The following is a 20,921-nucleotide window of genomic DNA, read 5'->3' on the forward strand; positions in this document are numbered from 1 at the left end:
TTCTACTCCCACCCTGTCAAACAAGGTATCTCTTGTCCTCCTCACTGGGGTGATGCCAGAAAAGGACAAATAGAAAGTTTGGGAACATTCACCACCATTCAGCTATAAAACGGTACTTCTCATGGTAAGTGGAGGCCATACAGGAGCATCAAGAAGAAGGGTACCATTACTGCTTCTTAGCATTAGAGAGAGAATTTTCCCTAGCTCTGTGTTAATGAAGGCTGAGTACAGAACTTGAGTTTCCATTCTGATCTGCCAGTAACATGATAGCATCCCCACTTTTGCCAGAGCATTGTTAAAGAAGGCCTGCTACGGGCACCTGGGTGGCTCAGTCAGTTAAGTGTCTGGCTTCAGCTCAGGTCATGATCTCACAGTTCATGGATTCGAGCCCTGAGTCAGGCTCTGTGCTGACAGCTAGCTCAGAACCTGGAACCTGCTTCAGATTCTGTGAATCCCTCTCTCTCTGGCCCTCCCCTGCTCACACTGTCCCTCTATGTCTCTCAAAACTAAATAAAAAACATTTAAAAAAAAGAAGGCCTCCTAAAATATGGGATTCAGTCTTAAAATATCCACAATATTCAGATGTCAGTTAAAAATTACCCATTGTGCTCCAAGACTTAAGAAAGATTTGAAATTAAATAACAGAAAATAAGCAGTTGACAAATCAAACATGACACACATTTTAGAATTACCTGAAAGAATTTAACATAACCATTATAAAAAGAATTTAATGAATAGTTATAAGTACAATTGAGATTAATAATAAAAAAAGAAACTCTGGGTAAAGAAATAAAAAGTTACGGAAAAAGAAAAAGGTGATATAAAGAAAAACTAAATGGAAATTTCGAAAATAAAATACAATAAATGAAAAAAATTAAAAAGCAACAAATGGGCCCAATAGCAGAATGGAGAAGACAGGAAAGAATTATTGAACTTGAGGAGAGAACAATAGAAATGACAAATTCTGAAACACACAGAAAAAAATTGACTGAAAATAAAATGAACACACCTTAAGGAACACCTTAGACTAAAACAAAAGATCTAATATTTGGGTCTTCAGAATTCCAGAAGGAGAGGATCAAGAGAGTGGTACAGAAAAAATATTTAAAGAAATAATGATTGAAAGTTTCCTAAATTGGAAAAAGACAGACCTACAGGGTCAAGAAGAAGAGTTAACTCCAAATAGGATAAATCCAAATAAATCTAGCCAAAACACAAGTTAAACTTCAGAAAGCTAAAGGTAACGAAAAGAATCTTGAAAGCAGTTACAGAGAAGTGATATGTTACTTATAGGGGGGGAAACAAGTCGAATGATAGCAGAATTTTTATTATAAACCTTGGAGGCCAAAAGGTATTTGCATATCATTTTCAAGTGCTAAAAAACAATAAACTTATGAACCCTGTATCTATATTCTAGGAAAATATTCTCCACAAATAAAAGAGAAATCAAGACACTAGCAGATGAAGGAAAACAGAAATTTGTCACCAGTAGATTGACCCCTAAAAGAATGACTACAGGAAGTTCTCTAAGCAGGAAAAATATAATAAAAGAACATCCGCAAGTAAGAAATAATATGGCAAGCAGACTTATGGGTAAATACAAAAGACTTTCCCTCTCCTTGAGAGTATTCTGAATTACATTTGATGATTGAAGCAAAATTGTAACACCAACAAATGTGGATCTCAATATATGCAAAGGCAATAGGTAAAAAAAAAAATCATTAATAGAGGAGGATAAAGGAATGCAAAGGGAGGTAAGCTTTCTACACCTCATTAGAATCGGTAAAGTGTTGACACTTGTAAACAGTGAGAAGGTATACACACACATATAAACACATGTATATCTCATGCATTATATTATGCACATATACACTTATATGTATAATGTAATATTTAGAATAACCACTATGAAACCTATAAAGAAGGCACACTGAAAACACCATAGATAAAATAAGATGAAATTATAAAAAGTGTTCAAGCATCCTCCAAAAAGATGGAAAAACAGAACACACAGAATATTAAAAAATAAAATGGCAAACTTAATTCTTAAAAAATATAAAATTATATTATATGTAAGTAATCTATGGATATTAATTCAAGGATTGAGATTGCTAGATTGGGTGGGGGAAAAAAATGACCCAGCTATATGCTACCTACAAGAGACTCATTTTAATTATAGAAATATAGGTAGGTTGGAATAAAATTATGAAAAAGATACACCAAGCAAAGTAATTAAGAGGAAGCAGGATTAGCTGTATTAAATATGCTTCAGAGCAACAACAAAAAAACTTACCAGAGACAGAAAGGGACAACACATGAAGGTAAAATGGTCAATGTACTGGGAAGATATAACATTCCTAAATGTGTATTCACAAAACAATAGTGCTGCAAAATACTTGAAGAAAAACCCATATAACTGAAAGGAGAAATAGATAAATCCACAATTATAGTAGAGGACTTCAACTCCTTCTCTTTCAAAAATTGATAGAACAACAACAACAGCAAAGACTGAGAGAACAACTAAACAGAAAATCAGCAGGTACATAGAAGAATCCAACAACACCATCAACCAACAAGATCCAATTAATATTTATAGAAAATGCCATCTTACAGCAGCAAAATACAAATTCCACCTATGGAATACCTATGGAATATATACCAAGACCAAACATATCCTGGACCATAAAACAAACCTAAGTAAGAGAGGGTATATTCCCTTATCCCATAGAATTAGACAAAAATCAGTAGTAGAAAAATAACAGACAAATCATTAAATATACAGAAACCATTAAAAAAAAACCCTTATGCTTGAGTCAAAAAGGAAATCTCAAGGGAAATTAAAAATTACATTGAACTAAATGAAACCAGCAATAACAGAAATACAGGAGGGAAAAAAATTCTTACTTTTGAATGTTGATTATTAAAGCATGGTGTGAACTGGTAGTGAATGAACACTGCGTCTCCACAGTCCCAGCAGGAGAAAAAAATTCTGGGGAATCTTCTATGAGTTTGTAAACATAAAATGCCAATAGGCAAGTAAGTGGCTGGGTTGGGATTTAAAGGAGGAAAACACAAACCCAAAGCACCAACGAGGAAGCTTCTATCTCTATCTATCTATCTATCTATCTATCTATCTATCTATCTATCTATCATCTATCTATCTACCTATCTATCTATCTATCTATCTATCTATCTAAAAAATGTTTATTTATTTATTTTGAGAGAACAAGAGAAAGCTCAAGCAGGAGAGGGACAGAGAGGGTGAGGGAGACATAGAATCTCAAGCAGGATCTGTGCTGTCAGTGCGGAGCCTGATGTGGGGCTTGAACCCATGAACCATGAGATCATGACCTGAGCCAAAACCAAGAGTCTGATGCTTAACCAACTGAGCTACCCAGGTGCCCCTTTCCTGCTGGGAGCTGCATCAGCCCTGCTGGATGACAGTCACAGTGAGGAAATGGCAGACGTTTGCACAGCTCCTGCCATGAGAGGCGAAACTGGTATCTCCTTCTACTACTACTGCTCATGTTGAAAGTTTGTTGTCATCAATTAGGCCTTACAGCATCCCAAGTCAGATTGATATTCCCCACACAGTTACCCCATAAGAAAAAACATTTTCCTGTCCCTGCATAAGAGATTTTAGATCAAAACACTATAAATGTTTGACAAAAGGCTCTTGTAATGAGCCTTGCGGACCCAAAACATAGACTTGAAGGGGTTAAAAACAAATGAGTTGCATTTAAGTCTGGCCCAGAGAAAAAAAGCCTAAATTGGAGATAAAAAATAGAAGACAAGGTCATAACATAGTTCCTTCCCAAGGTCTACATTCAACAAATATCCTTCCTTGTACTGACTTCAGTTATGAGGATGGATAAGAACGTGGGAAACCAGGTCCAAGGCCAACACACATAGGGCCCCCACTGTGCTTGCATCAAAGAAAGGGCTTTCTGAAGCAACTTGTTAACAAGCATTCTTTTTCTTGTAGTTTATGAGCCAAATAAAATAACTCCTAGCCTATCTATATACAACTTAACCTATATTTTAATCTTAGCCTTACTAACTTAAATAATATTTATATTATCCTGTTTTTTACTAAAAACATCCTGTTATATTCTTGGTTACAAAATTTACTTGACTTCACTGTAAGTGCGTTACATGACTTTGTTGTAACTCGTTAATCAAAAACAAAGTCATAATTATTGGCAAAACCAAGCCGTACAAAATAAGATAGGTTTGTTACTTTCTTAATCTTGAGGACTGATGCCAAGAACGAATGAGATGGTTCTACAAAAATACTTCTGTAAAACTTGTTTCTGTACACTTTCAATAATTAAAACATCTTGTGATATAAAATTAGTCACTATAAAAATTTCTATTTACTAATGTCATCACTTTCAATGATTAAAACATCTTATCACAAAGAATTAGTCACTGTAAAAAAATTTTTATTTTCTGATGTCATGTTATCGCTTGGCCTATAAATAAAGACACCAAAAACAGACAGAGCAGAGATGCTGCCTGGTGATCAAGAAAGAAACTTGAGGCTCTCTCTCCACTCTCTCGTGTCAACACCATCCATCCTTCAGGGAACCCTGGACCTGCTAGAGCTGGACTCTGGCACTTTCCCTCTATTTAAAGTACTATGTAGAGGAGGAATTTATAGAAAGATGAAAGTGATCTGTGTCTTGTTTTTTTTTTTTATTTTAATACATATTGTTTAATTTGAAACTACTTGATGATTTTACTGAAAACTTATTTTTTAATTTCCTATTCCAATTTGAGGAGGTGATCATGGGGGTATAGATGCCAAGAGGAAAAATGTTCAGAAACATAGCATACCTCTGTGGAGAGCAATCCTCACTCATTGTGGATAAACTAGTTTGAATTTTATTTTGTACATAAATAACAGGACATTAAAGACTAGGGAAAGTTAGTAACAGTCCCCAAAAAAGAACTAATTAAATTTCCTTGCAAGTTAGCAGGTAAGTTTGCAGAGCCTGTGCATGAATCCTGTGACAGGCACATATGTAGAGGAAAATTATATGCAAAGACCTGAGAGCGTAACAGAATTGGCACCTACACAGACAAGGAAGTCCAAAAACGTTGAAAGAGAAGGAAAGTTTTTAACGGTCTTTCTGAACCAGTTAATAAGTAACAAAATCTGTGGATATATTGGAAGGGATTGCTTTTTCATGTGAAGGTTGTTAAAGTATGAAATTCTCCACATGTTAGTGACAATTTTATCACCAAATTTCATGGGTTTTCCACTCCACCTCATTCTTCAGCTCTTCCTGCTTCCCATCTGGGCACCAGGATCAGGTAACTCTTCACCTTTTCTTGCATTTGCTTTGTGGCTGGAAATCAATGGCAAATAAATACCAGAATGGAGTCTCTTCACTTTTATAAAGTTAGGGCAGCAGCACATTATGTTTGGGTCTGTATGCTAACCATGTAGCTATCCAGGTTGTTAACAACTAGTAGGTTTATGATAAACATATTGAAGCAGTGACTTAGATAAGCATTGCTTCCTAAGTGAGAATGAGTAGCTCAAATTAGAGGCCACAAACCTGCTGGAAGCAAATGGGCTCTCTGCAAGTTAGTCAGTCAGTCAGTCAGTCAGTTAGTTATGCAGTATTTCTTGCAGCCCATTGTCTTTTATGTCTGAATTTGACTTGTTTTGAGTCTCTTCTTGGTCACTAAAAGGTTTATGATTTTTATATTGTCAAATCTGTTCATTGTTTCCTTCATGGGTTTGCTTATCATTAAAAACTGAGGTGCTCCTGAGATGTTAGGGATTTACTAAATATTCAAGTGCTAATGTTTTCTAGTCATTAAAATTATTTGGTTAGAAATATTTAACTCCATTCCATCTCAAATCTGTTAGGTTTATGATCAGGGCAATACTAATGTTCTGTAGGAATTCAGTTGAGAAAATTAAGCATGATTACTTCTAGTTAAGGAGTTTTTCCCCAAGAAGTATCTTTGAATTCAATTAGATAATCCAGTCAAAAGTTGAATGAGGAGGGACATATGCTGAGGACAAAATGATGTGACAGAAGAGGAAACCAGTATGTCCATGTTATTTCTTAACTGACTTTAGCATCTAAAATACAAAATGGAGAACACATTCTGATATCCAATTACTCAAAATCTAGCAGAAGAGACAGCCTGTGGGAAAATAATGAGAAAGAGATATGGTTGGGGCTCCTGGGTTGCTCAGTCAGTTAAACATCTGACTTCAATTCAGATCATGATCTCGCAGTGTTTGAGTTCGAGCCCCAGGTCGAGCTCTGTGCTGACCGCTCAGAGGTTGGAGCCTGCTTCAGATTCTGTCTTCCATTTTCTCTGACCTGCCCACATTCATGCTCTCGCTCTCTCTCTCTCTCTCTCTCTCTCTCAAAGAAAAATAAACATTTAAAAAAAGAGAGTTATGTGGCAAGCATAATTAGAGAAATTGTTACGGTAATAGTGATAGCTTATTTATTACCTTTAGACTTTCATTAGATATTATAGGTATCCCCTGCTTTCTGACGGTTCATATTACATCATTTCACTTTTATGAAGGACTTCCATTAATACTTGTTGTTGCTAACTAAAGAACAAAAACAAAAAAAAATTGAAGAAGACTTTGCTTTTACAAAAAAGCCCTACTGTACAAATGTAGGTTCTTCGTAAAAGTGAAGTAGTAGAACTGTGACTTTCAGAGAGCAGGGGACACTCTTTACTTTAAGCCATTTTGGTTTATGAAAGGTGTTATAGGAACACACTATTTTCAGATAGCGAGGGAAACCTTTTATGGGTCTTTCTTTGGGAATGGGGACTACATCACCTATAATGGCTGAAATCTCTCTCGGTGATTTAGAATTGTCATTATATTTACTTTTTTTTGGATATTCACACGCTGTAAGTCATGTATCTTAAGCTCATTTTTCAGATGAAAAACCTGAGGTTTGAAAAAGTAAATGATTGCTCTAAAATCGTATTTCTTGAAATTAGCACAGGTAAGACATCATCACAGGTCTTTTGTTCACAAATGAAATACTCTTTATAAAACAAACATGTTCTGTGTATTTAAATATTCTCCAATGCTGCATATATAGTTTCAGACCAATGAATTTTTGAAAAACGTTTGAAAAAAATGTTTATAATTTGAATACAAAAGTCAAGAGAAGTGAATGAAAACCAGAATATAGTCTGAGGTAAGTGGAGTAAGGAACATGAGAGGTTTATTTTTAACCTTTGTATTTAAGTAAGACTGACATACAGACACATGTGTAAACATAAGGATGCAGTTTGATTAATTTTTGTAATGATTACACCAACATATCTAGCACTGATCAAGAACAGAACATTAGCTCTATCGCAAAGCTTCATTAATGCCCTCTTCCATTTTTTCCTGTAAAGACCACCATCCAGATTTCTTGCACCACAAATTCATTTTATCTGTTATTGATATATAATATATATTGATTATATATGTTAATATATGTTATTAATATATATGTCATATATATTATATACTTTAATATATAATCATTTAGCATTTATTCACCTGTATATAATTTCTTTGGCTCAACAATGGATTGGTCAGCTTTATTCATATTGTTAAGAGTAGATGTAATTTATTAAATCTCACTGTGTAAATACCATAACTTACTTACCAAATCTGTTGATTTGCATTTGGGTAATGTCTTTGTTTTGACTGTTGCAAATAATGCCTCTATGAACACTTTTGTATGTGTGTTTTAAAGAATATAAATAGGCATTTCTCTTACCTAGGAGTAGATTTTCTGATCATGGTATATGCCTATGTTCCACATTTTTAAATTAAAATATAGCTAATACACAATGCTACATTAGTTTCAGGTGTACAACATGGTGATGTGATAAGTCTAGATGTTATGTTATGCTCACCACAAGTGTAGCTACTATCTGTCCATACGCTATTACAGTATCATTGATCATGAGGTCAAAGAGTTTTCCAGTTTCCACTCCCATCAAAGTGTATATGAATTGTGTTTTCTATATATCTTCACCAAACTTGGTATTGTCTGTCTTTCATGCTAGTCATTCTGGTCATGTGTAGTCCAGGTTTTAATTTGCATTTCTTTGATGACTAAAGAAGTTGAGCATCTTCTCTACTGGCCATTTAAACATTCTCTTTTATGATGTGCATATTCATATATTTTGCTCCATTTTCCATAGAGTTGCCTGTCTTGATTTGTAGAATGCAAGTCCTTAACCATATATATATATATATATATATATATATATATAGCAAATATCTTCTCTTACTCTATGTGTTGCCTTTTTACTCCTGAATATGCATCTTTTGATAGACTGCAGTTATTTGATATTAAAACAGATCAATCACTTCTATTTTTTTAATTTCATATTTCTAAAAAGGGAATAAGGCATCACATAACCGTTGATGTATGCCCTTCTTAAGAAATTGGCTACTCCAGCCGAGTAGATGTTCTATAATACTTTATTTTTGAAGCAGTGTTTTATTTTCACATTTACATTTTTAATGCATTTGAAATGAAATTTTGTCTCTAGTTTTAGAGTCAATGCATTTGAAATAGATTTTTGTCTTTAGTCTTAGATGAGTCAATATATAATTTTTCCATATGGATATCTAATTTACACATCATCATTTAGTGGGAAGAGAATCTCTTTCCCAAAACTACGCACAGTCTTTTCCATTTATCATATATATCAGATGCACACATATATGTGGGACTGTTTCTGGCTTTACTTCATTGTGTTTTATCCATTTCCTTATCCTTGAATAAAAATCACATTGTATTACTTTAGCTTTATATCTGGTTAGTAAGTCTTCAGTTTATGCCCTTGGCTTTTTTAGAATCAGCCTGTCAAATGCAGGATTAAAAAAAGTAAACTGCTTGGGGGCATTTGGGTGGCTCAGTCAGTTAAGTGTCCAACTTCAGCTCAGGTCATGATCTCACAGTTTGTGGATTCAAGTCTGGCATGCTCAGAGCCTGTGCTGACAGCTCAGAGCCTGGAGTCTGCTTTGGATTCTGTCTCCCTCTCTCTGCCCCTCCCCTGATCACACTTCTCTCTTTCTCTCTCTCTCTCTCTCGCTCGCTCGCTCAAAAATAAATAAACATTAAAAAACATTTTAAGAAACTGCTTTAAATTTTATTAGATTTACATTGAGTCTAAAAATTAGCTTGATAAGAATTAACACCATTATGGGTTTTTTTTCTCATCTATGGTATGATGTATCTTTCCATTTATTTAAGTCTTATTTATTTTTTAAGATATATTTTGTAGATTTCAGTAAAGAGGTCTTATATATCATGCAATAGACTTATTACTATGTATTTCTTTTTTTTTTTAACTTGGGGAAGCTATTTTATATGGTATTTTTAATTGTTTTCCACTTGCTTATTGAAGATATATATAGAAATATAATTGATTCCTTAAAAAGACTTTTTTAAATTTTATTTTTATTTTTTAATGTTTTTGTTTATTTTTGATAGACAGAGAGAAACAGAGTGTGAGCAGGGGTGGGGGGACAGAGAGAGAGGGGCACAGAATCCAAAGCAAGCTCCAGACTCTGAGCTGCCAGCACAGAGCTCAATAAATGTGGGGCTCAAACTCATGAACTGCGAGATTATGACCTGAGCCCATGAGCCACAGTCAGATGTTTAACCTACTGAGCCACCCAGGTGCCCCAAGACCTTATTTTTTAAAACAGTTTTAGGCTTACAGAAAACCTGAGAAAATAGTACCATGCTCCCATATATCTCTTACCCAGATTTCCCTACTGTTAACATCTTACATTAGTATGGTACATTTGTTATAATTAACAAATTAAATTTGATGTATTTTTCATAACTAAAGTCTGCAGATTATTCATATTTCTTGATTTTTAACTTTTTCTGTTTAAGGATCTCACCCCAGATATCACATTCCATTTCTTTATCATGCCTCCTAAGGCTTCTCTTAACTGACTGTTATCTCAAATTTCCTTATTCTTGATGACCTTAACTGTTTTGAGGGGACTGTTCAAGTCTGTTGTAGAATTACCCCCTATTAGAATTTTTCTGATATTTTTCTCATGACCAGAGTGCCTTACAGGTTTAGGGGAGGAAGGCCACAGAGGTCAATGGCATTTTAATTATGTCCTATCAAGTGTACATACTATCAACTCTTATGTCCACATAGGATACATTTGTAATACAGTCAGATTTTCAGGTTTCAGATTGCACTCGTTGGCAACCTCCATCTCCTAAATAATGTTTTTAACATTTATTTATTTATTTTGAGAGAGAGTGCACACGTGCAAGTAACAGAGGGGCAGAGAGAGGAAGAGGGAGAATCCTAAGCAGACTCTGCACTGTCCTGTCAGCACAGAACCTGAGGGGCTTGATCTCACAAACCATGAGATATTGACTTGAACCAATATCAAGGATTGGATGCTTAATTGATTGAGCCACCCAGGTGCCCCAATCATTTTTATATTGTTTGCATTAAGATTCACTTTATGTGCTATAAATCCCTATACATTCTGACGAATGTCTAAAGTCACTTACCAACCATTACAGTATTCTGCACAAGAGTTCCATTGCCCTAAAAATCCCATGTGTCTCACCTATTGAACTCCTCTCCCTACTCCTGAGCCCCTGGTCACCATTCATCTTCTTACTCTCCCTATAATTTTATCCTTTCCAAAATGGCATATACTTGGAATCACACACTGTGTAGGCTTCTTACTTTGACTTCTTTCACTTAGCAAGATGTATTCAATGTTTATCCATAGTTTGTATATGTGTGCATGATTTAGTAGCTCATTTCTTTTTATTGCTGGATAATACTCTGTTGTATAGATGACTACAGTTTACTCATTCACCTATTGAAGTCATCTTGGTGCTTACTGGTTTTGGTGGTTGTGAATATGCTGCTATAAACATTTACCTGTAGATTTTTATGTGGATATAAGTTTTCAAATCAGTTGGGTGAATACCTAAGAGCACAGATGCTGGATCCCATGGTAACAAAACGTGTAGGTTGTTTGTTAAGAAACTGTCAAACTGTTTTCCAAAGTTGCTGTATCCTTTTGCATTCCAATCAACAATGAATGAGAATTTATGTTTCTCCACATCCTCACCAACACTTAGTATTGTACATATTTTTTAAGTTTTAGGCAGTTTAATAAGTGTGTAGTGGAAACTCATTATTGTTTTAATTTGCAATTTCCTAACAGGAGATTTTGTGCATCCTTTCATATGTTTATTTGCCAATTATATATCTTTTTTTGGTGAGGTGTCCATTTAGACTTTTTGCCTATTTTTAAATTATATTGTTTGTTTTCTTACTGTTTTTTGTATATTTTAGATACAAGCCGGCTTTTGGCCTGAGTGTTTATGTCCCCTCAAAATTCATATGTTGAAATTTTAACCCTCAAGGGTTATAGTATAAGTAGATGGGGTCTTTGGGAAGTGATTAGGTCATGATGTGGAGCCCTCATAAATGGGATTAGATTATAAAAATATCCACAGAATTTCCTAGTTCCTTCCACCATGTGAGGACACAACAAGAATTTAATGACCCAGAAGAGAGCCCTAACTCAACCATGCTGCCCCCTTGATCTTGGATTTCCAGCCTCCAGAACTGTGAGAAACAAATTTCTGTTGTTTATAAACTACCCAGTCTGTAGTATTTAATTATAGCAGCCTGAATGGACTATGACAAAGTCCTTTATCACTTATGTATTTTACAAATACTTTCTTGCAGTCTGTGGCTTGTCTTTATAGTCTCTTTACATTGTCTTTCACAAAGCAAAGGTCTTATATTATAATAAAGCTTAAAATCAGTTTTTCCGCCATGAACCATACTGTTGGTATTATATCTAATAACTCATCACCAAACACAAGGTCACCTAGATTTTTTCCTGTGTTTTCTTCTAAGTTTTATAGTTTTGCATTTTTAATTTAGGTCTATAATCCATATTGAGTTAATTTTTGTTAGTTAGGTGTTTATCTTCATTTCTGTAAGCATATGGCCATTATAGTGGGTTGACTAGTGCTCCCAATCCCATTCTTGTCTATCTAGAACCTCAGAATATGATCTTATTTGGAAATAAAGTCTTTGCAGATACTTAAGGTAATTCTCAGAATGAAATCACTTTGGGTTAGGGTATGAATTCTCAGAATCCATTCTCAGAATGAAATCACTTTGGGTTAGGGTAAGCCCTAAATCAAAACACCTGGATTTAGGACTTCTTTTGACCTCCAGATCTGAGAAAGATAAATTCTATTGTTTCAAGCCACCACGTTTGTGGTAATTTGTTATGGCAGCCCTAGGAAAAGAATCAGACACCCAACTGTCCCAGCAGCATTATTTGTCAAAAAGTCTATCCTTGGGGCACTTGGATGGCTCATCCTGCTAAGGGAATGACTTCTGTTCAGGTCATGATCTTGCAGTTTGTGAGTTTGAGTCCCTTGTCAGGCTCTGTGCTGACAGCTCAGAGCTTGGAGTCTGCTGTGTCTTCCTTTCTCTATCTGGCTCTCCCTCATTTACATGTGCTCTTTCTCAAAAATAAATAAACATTGAAAATGTTTAATAAAAACAAAATAAATACAATTTTTAAAAAGGGCTATTCTTTCTCTGTTGAATTTCTTTGCACCTTTGCCAAAGATCAGTTGACTTTATGTGAGTGAATCTATATCTGGGCTCTCTATTCTGTTCCATTTATCTATTTATTTATTTTTTTTTTTTTTTTGCTAATTCTACACTGTATTGATTGCCCTACTTACAGTAAGTTTTGAAGTTGAATAGTGTTAGCCCTCCAACTTTGTTGTCCTTCCACATTGTGTTGGCTATTCTAGGTCTTTTACTTCTCTATGAAAACTTTAGAATCAGTTTATCAATGTCCATAAATAACTTGTTAGGATTTTAATTGGGATGGCATTGAATCTACAGATCAAGTTGGGAAGAACTGATATCTTGACAATATTGAGTCTTCCTATTCACGAACATGGAATATTTCTTTTATTTAGTTCTGCCTTGATTTGTTCATCAGAGTTTTATAATTTCCCTCATATAGATCTTGTATTTATTTTGTTAGGTTTATACCCGAGTATTTGATTTGGGAGCTGCTTATGTAAATGGTACTATTTATGTTTTAATTTCATATTCCACTTGTATATTACTGATATACAGGAAAGTGATGAACTTTTGTATATTAATTGTGTAATCCTCCAACTTTGCTATAATTGCTCATTAGTTCCAGGAGTTTCTTTTGTTGATTCTTTCTACTTTTCTACATAGATATTCATGTCATCTGTGAACAAAGACAGTTTTATATCTTTCTTCCCAAACTGCATACATTTTATTTCTTTTTCTTGCCTTATTGCATTAGGAAGAGCATCAGTATATGTTGGAAAGGACAGGTGAGAGGGGACATCTTTGCCTTGTATTTGATCTTAAAGGGAAAGCTTAGAATTTTGCACTATTTAGTGTGATACTAGCTGTAGGGCTTTTGTAGACATCCTTTTTTCCTTTTTTGAAAATGTTTTTTATCAGATGAAGGAAATTACTCTCTATTCCTAACTTACTGTGAGTTTTTATTATGAATTGGTGATGGATTTTATCAAATGCTTTTTCTGAATCTGTTGATCTTGTGACTTTCCTGTTTTAGTCTGTTGATGTAATAAATTACATTAGTTGATTTTCAAGTGTTGAAACAACTTTGCATACATAAGAGAAATCTCACTTGACCATGGACTTTATTTTTTTAATTCCTGTTTGGATTCTCTTTGTTTAGGATTTTAGCATCCATGTTTATAAGAGATATTGGTCTATAGTTTTATTTTCTTGTAATGTCTTTGGTATTTTCCCTTTATTCTTTTTAGAGTTTCCATATCTTTGCTTACATTATCCATATATTCTTACACTTGTCAATCTTTTCCATAAGTCTTTACTATATTAGTCGTAGTTTATTTTAATTATCTGATAATTGCAAAACTTGTACTATATTTGATTCTGACTTGGATGCTTGCTTTGTCTTTTCAGATTATTTTTCTTCTGGGATTTTAGCATGCCATATAACTTTTCTTTTAACCTAGACATGATATATCAAATAAGAACTAGGGCAAATAGAGCTTTAGCTTGGGTTTTATGTTACTCTGACAAGAAGTTGGGTTGTGTTTACTATTTACTATAGGTCAAGGTATCAAGGGTTTCAAGTTCTTGCAGTTTTTTTGTTTTTATCTCTCCTGTTGATTATTAAAGGCTGAGCCTTACAACCATTTCAGCTGTAATCCACTGTCATTATATTGGAACCCTACTGCTGTGGCGGGGAAGAGTTGAGGAAGGATGTATTTCAAAGTCATATGTTTAAATTTCACTCTTGGTGGGCCTTTGACCCTTGGTTGTGACCTTTATAAGTTTTCGTAACTTTTCCCCTTCCTTTCCCACCTTACATAAGACAGGAGAGCTAAAGGGAACCAGATCTGGATCATTGTCCTTCCACCTATGTGAGATAAGTTCTGGTAAAGTCTTTCCCCTGGAGAATAGGCCTTTTTATGAAAAATGCACTGGGGTATTTCAACACGATATGAGGTGAATTTTCTTGTCTTTTTACTATGAGAAACTGGCTAGGTTCATGCTGGTGGAAACTTGAATTTTAGATCCTCCCTAAGACTGGAGACCTGAGGAGTTTGTCACCCTCAAGCTAGTTCACACTCAACCTCCAGAGATTCATCAAAATTACCATTCATGTGTTGATTAACTTATGTTTCAATTTTTGCACTCAATAAATACTTATTGATTAGGTAGTATATGCCAGAAACACTTTTACAAACTACTTATCAATGGTGAAGAAGATAGGAAAGCTCATTTTCTAGTGAGGAAAGACACAAATAAAAAGATAATTATAAAACTGAGAGATGATTGAGTGCTATGATAGGCATAAGTCCAATGTAATATGAAAGTACATTGCTCTTAATTTATACTGGGTTTTATTTTCAGACTCTCTACATAGAATAATCTATAAAAATAATGAGACAGCTGTATTTGGAGAAAACGTGACGATTTTCTGCAATTTAACAACTCCAGCAGATATTGTGCAAATTACATGGCAGAAGATGCTAGGTTCTTTGCCACAAAATATTGGCACATATAGCAGTACATATGGAGAAAAGATTCTTCCACCATACAGAGATCGGCTGCACTGTGAGGTCATCGAACCCAATTCCTCATTCATAACTATTCGTGAAGTAACATTTGAAGATGAAGCCTGCTACAAATGTCTATTTAATGTGTTCCCACATGGCAGCCATAGTGGACAAATTTGCCTTAACATTATAGGTATGTAAATTTATTGTGTAGAGTCAAGATCATGAGGATGTGATCTTTGATCTTTCAGGTCCAGAGAAAGAATATTAGAAAAGGAAAGCCATGTCAAATCTTTTGTTATACAGGAGGGAAAAAAGTGGAAGCCAATGATGGTTACATGACTTTCTCATTTCCACACAGTTCCGACCTGGCACAACATTTAGGTCTTCTTACCTCTCATCTGACTTTTTACACTGCATTGATTTTAATCCAGCAGATAAAAGTTGTAAATGGCATCAGAATTTCACTGGGAAAGAGAGGAAAGTAGACTTAGAAAATAAAAATTTCCTAACAAATTAATTAACGTTGAAGGAGTAGTGATAGTGACATATTGTCCCCTCATTATTTTGCTATAAATTTAAAGTGTTGGAGATTTATATAATGTATTTTTAAGGTTGAATTAAAGTGGAAATACCAATTGTGTTCCTCTTAAATTGGAAGATGGTGGGTATAAGAGATGGAATTGTGAAGTGTTGCAAAATGTGAGGAGAGGTATCTGAGAGGAACATGTTTAGAACATCTCATCATCATATAAAAAAATTTGGAGAAGTCCATCTTTAACACTTTAGAAATCTGGTGTGACTTATTTTTACATTTAATTTTGTGTCTCCTTTTTTATCTTAGCTGTATCTGAAATAAAAACTGAACTCCAGTCCAATCTTGACTCTGAAGATTCTCTTAGATTTACTTACTCAGCTGTGGGAAAGCCTGTTCCTCAAATATCTCTTTTCCCATCAAAAGTCTTGATTAATCCACCAGAGGAAAACCTTGCTCAGAACCCAAATGGCACAGTGACTATCACTAAAACGTACAACGTCTCCTTGGAGACTGTGAGGTCCCTAAGTCTCCAACACCTGATTGTGCACATGGATCATCCTCTAAGGAATGAAGAGAAGATAGTTCCCCTGTCGGTCAAACAAGAATGTAAGTAGAAATAATAATCAACAAGTGGAAATATTTTAAAAATTTATTCCAGAAGTGTTTGTGTACTCATCTATTTTTAGAAATGTTAAGTCATTGTGATACATATGCATGGTTAAAAGAATCAGGCAATGCAAATGTTCTTTACCCCAGTTCTGCCTCCAATGGTAACTGTTCTTAAATGGAATTTTAAAAAATGTTTTTTAGTGTCTTTTATTTATTTTTGAGAGACAGAGAGAGGCAGCACGAGCCGGGGAGGGTCAGAGAGAGAGGGAGATACAGACTCCGAAGCAGGCTCCAGGCTCTGAGCTAGCTGTCAGCACAGAGCCTGACGCGGGGCTCGAAACAGGAACTCTGAGTTCATGACCTGAGCCGAAGCCTGACGCTTAACCCACTAAGCCACCCAGGTGCCCTTAAATGGCAAATTTTTAATTGCTCTCCCTTAATTGCTTTCCACTGAATTTCTATCACAGTCAGTGAAGACCAGATTCACTCATACCTCCTTCAACTTTTCCTCCCCCGATATGATTCCTTTCTTCCCAATATAGTTCTTTTGCTGCATACCTCAGCAGCCTTCAGCAGCAGGGTAAAACCTTTTTGTTTCATCCACCAAGACAGTCTCCCTTAGCTGCCCATTTCTTTCTGCCTGTCTTCCACCCAAGCTCTGTCCATTTGTACCCTGTTTCAAAGCCATAGTTAAACAAGGTATGATTTTCCTTAAAAATTTAAATAAAAATTTCAATATATTTATATGATATAATGGCCTATAAAATTTAGGTAATTGTTTTTATATTTCATCTTAATTTTTCAACACTAAAGCATATTGTCTTTGTATGTTAAGTGTGAATACTGACATATTTAGGCTTTCATTTACCACCTTATTGTTTGTTTTCTATTTTCTGACCTGTTTTATATTCCTTTCTCTCCCTGAATTTTTTTGGATTATTTATTTTTGTTTGATTTACCTTCTCTATTAGTTTGTGAACTATACATTTCTTCACCCTTCTTTAAGTGGTTGACTTGGAGACTGCAACACACACCTCTTGACTTATTAAAGCCTAATAAAATTTATTATTTTTACTACTTTTCAGATAATGCAATGAGCTTATATGAATTCCACTCTTTGTGCTATCGTTTTGTGCATTTCATTTATTTATTTATTTATTTATTTGAGTGTTATTGAAAAACAACGTTACATTAGTTCAGGGGCATATTTTGTTCATTTTAATTCTTTATGTATGTTTAAATTCCAAAATATATTATTGTTTTTGTTTCTGTTGTTTATAATAATTCTTTTAGATTTATTTTTTACATTGTTCTTTATTTCTTTGTCCATGTTCACACTTTTATTTTCCTTCTGACTAAAGATTTTCTTTGTTTTTTTTCCTTAGTGAAGATTTATAGATGGCCAATTCTTTTAATATTTTCTGATCGTAAAATGTTTTAACTTTTGGAGAACAATTTTTACAGGATTTCTGATTCACTTTTGATCATTGTTTTGTATTTCTCATCACCTCAACAATGGTATTTTATTGGCTTCTGACTTTCATTACTCTTGTTGAAAAGATATATGTCAATTTCATTGCTGGTCCTTTGAAATGTATCTCCCTTTCATCCTGACTGCTTTTAAGATTTTCTCCTTGTATTTGTTTTATATCAGTTTTATTTTTAGTGCTTTGGTGTCACATTCTTGGTATTTATCTTGCTTGTGTTTTTCTAAGCTTCTTGAGTCTTTGGTTAATGTCTTTCATCACTTTTGGGAAAAATGTAAGCTCAAGAAATAGTGAGATAAAATTTCCCCATAATTTGTCACATTCATCCAAGAACCAAAACGCATCACTAGCCGTCAATGATATTGATTCATAAAGTATGAATAAATGAATGAAGGAAGGAAGGACACATCACATCTTTTGTGTGTTTAACAGGTTTGAGTAAGTAACCAGCTACTGGACTATTGGAATAAGAGCCTAGTACATAATCCAGATGGGCTAAATATAACCTCGTTTGAACCTAGACATCTCATTAATCTCTGAATTAAACAATCTGTGGACTAACCTAAATAAAGTACAAGGCAATAACTGGCACAAAATGAAACTACTATAAAATATAACACACTCAGGCCAACATAAACTATCCTTTCATCCCTCACCCCCACCCCCACCCCCGAGGTTAGCACAATCTGGTTAAATCAGAGTCACCTCAGTGCTGTGAAATTAGAACAGTGGGAAATTTCCTTAGTGACTGTGATAGTCATGCTAAAGGCCACAGGATTTCTATGGTCTTACAATGCTGTTTCATGTGATTGATAGTTTGCTTGTAACACAACTTTAGTTTAACAACGTTTCTGCCCTCAGAATTTGCAGCCTATTCTGCCATTGCCTTTGATCATCCATCTTTATTGCTGAGAAGTCAAATGTCAATCAGATCATTGTAACAGTAAATATTACCATATCTTCTCTTTGGTAGTGGTAATCTTCTCATTATTTTTAGAGCTCTGAAACTTCCTACTGCTATTTTTAGAGCATTTTACTTTATTTCTAATACTTTAATGTAATTGGCATTTGGGTAGTTCACTGAATTTGGAGATATGGTTTGTTAAACTCTGAATAGTCTCTCCTATCTTTGAAAATTTTCCACCTGTTTCACTTAATTTATTCTCTTTTTGCAAACCTCAGTTAAGTGGGCATGACATTTACAGTGAATCTTATTTTCATCTTTTAAAAATATGTGTCTTTTTCTTTCCTTCATAATGTTTGGGAGATTTTTAAAAATTTATCTTTAAACTTTTTCATTTAAGTTTTCCTTGTTTTGACAAGTAGGCTTATAATATTGAATTGCTTTTACAATGTAAGATTAATTTTATAAATTAAAGTTGGTTTAATTTCTTCATACCCTTCTCTTCCTGCTCTAAGAAAGTAATATTTTGTCAAATCTTTCCAGGAATAATAATTTAGAAGTGTTGTAATTATCTTCTGTTTCTTTAATTATCTCTTCCACTGCCCACCTTTGGGTCACTACCACTATTTTCATTTTATGTTTCTTTTACTCCATCTTTCTCACTTTGATTACAGGTTTTATTCAAACCCTAATGAGCCCTGACTGGAACTTTACAGATTCTTTATGTGTTTTTTTGCATCTTGTAAAGAGACAGACTTTTGTTTGTAGAAAGCCCAAAGCAGTTGGCCAAGAGACTCTAAAAGCCAGAATGAAGGGGCCTGTACTCAAGGTGTCTGACCCCCTATCCTAGTTATTCTTAGTATGTACTCAATGTAGTCAATGAATTACTTAACTGCTCCCCCCCTCTTTTTTTTGGCTGAGGGGTAAGCCCACCTGGTTGTCCAGAGCTTTGCTTTCAGATATGGAAATGGGTACTTTTGACTGTAGGTTTCATTCTGTGGCTCTTGGATCCCTCCTTTGGTCATCGAAGTTCTAGTGCTCTCCAGCTTCCCTGGGGCTCTCTCTGCAGGTGCAGTCTGTTTCGGGCATACCTGAGCCTGCGGCTTCTCTCACTCTGCACCTTCAGAGGCCATGCCTCTATCCATTTCACATCTGTTGTAAATTTGTTTAAATCTCCTGCAGTGAAGATCACTCTTCTGTCTGTTTGTTGTTTTTCATTGACTCGGTTTATTTTTGTTACTATAATTTTAATGGATTCTTAGGAAGGGTAGAGGTAAATATTTTTGTTATGCATGTTTCTTGAAACTGAAGTTAATCAGCTCCTATGTCCTGTAAAATTTCCTCACATCATGAGATTGGAATATGCCCATTGAATAGCATATGTATATATCTCTCATCGATCTATTGGCTGGATTATTATAGCTAATTTCACTTTTCACTAAGATACAACTGTCTGTAAAGAAGTAACATCAATTCAGAAGAGAATTCTTTCTTGCTTGGCTTTGCAACAAATATTAGGGATGTAAATTCCTGATTCTTTTTTTTTTCTTTCTTTCTTTCTTTTTTTTTTTTCCTTAGAGAGAGAGAAAGCATGTGGGCAGGCGAGGGGCAGAGGGAAAGAGAGAGAGAATCCCAAGCAGGCTCCATACTGAGTGTGATGCTGGGCTAGATCCCATGACCAAGGGATCATGACCTGAGTTAAAATCAAGAGTCAGACATTCAACTGACTAAACTACTCAGGTGCTCCCTATAAATCTCTAATTTTGTTGAAATCATATAGAAAGCTCTTTTTCCCATGCTTTATTATTGCTGACTTTAATGCTGTGTTAGTGTCAATTTTAGGGCTGTATTTACATTTTATGCCCATTCAGCCTTCTTCGCCCCATTTTAATGAGCTATGTGGTATCTCATGGAAAAAGAACATAGTTAAGGGGCGCCTGCGTGGCTCAGTCAGTTAAACATCTGACTTCGGCTTGGGTCATGATCTCACGGTTTGTGGATTCAAGCCCTGAGCTGGGCTCTGTGCTGACAGCTTGGAGCCTGGAGCCTGCTTTGCATTCTGGGTCCTCCTCTCTCTCTTCCCCATCCCTGCTTATGCTCTCTCTCTCTCTCAAAAATGAATAAACATCCAAAAAAAGTAAGAAAAAGAACATAGTTTAAACTAGAACCTGAGACCAAGTGATGTCTGAACAGTCAAAAATAAATAGCACAAAGTTTTTCACATGGATTTTCCTAAG

General features: G+C 34.9%; 1 protein-coding gene across 2 annotated transcripts in view; it reads left to right on the top strand.

Annotated features, from left to right (window-relative positions):
• Nucleotides 1-5,237: 5,237 nt before the first annotated feature.
• Nucleotides 5,238-20,921, top strand: part of LOC115292661 (OX-2 membrane glycoprotein-like) — a 27,865-nt gene continuing 12,181 nt past the window's right edge. For both annotated transcript variants that reach the window (XM_029940698.1, XM_029940697.1), the window contains exons 1-3: nt 5,238-5,319; nt 15,001-15,339; nt 15,991-16,290. In XM_029940698.1, coding sequence (XP_029796558.1) covers nt 5,256-5,319; nt 15,001-15,339; nt 15,991-16,290 — 703 coding nt within the window. In that variant the 5' untranslated portion in view covers nt 5,238-5,255. The remainder of the gene's footprint in view (nt 5,320-15,000; nt 15,340-15,990; nt 16,291-20,921) is intronic.

Source organism: Suricata suricatta, chromosome 5 (assembly GCF_006229205.1).
Source record: "Suricata suricatta isolate VVHF042 chromosome 5, meerkat_22Aug2017_6uvM2_HiC, whole genome shotgun sequence".
Lineage (NCBI taxonomy): Eukaryota > Metazoa > Chordata > Mammalia > Carnivora > Herpestidae > Suricata > Suricata suricatta.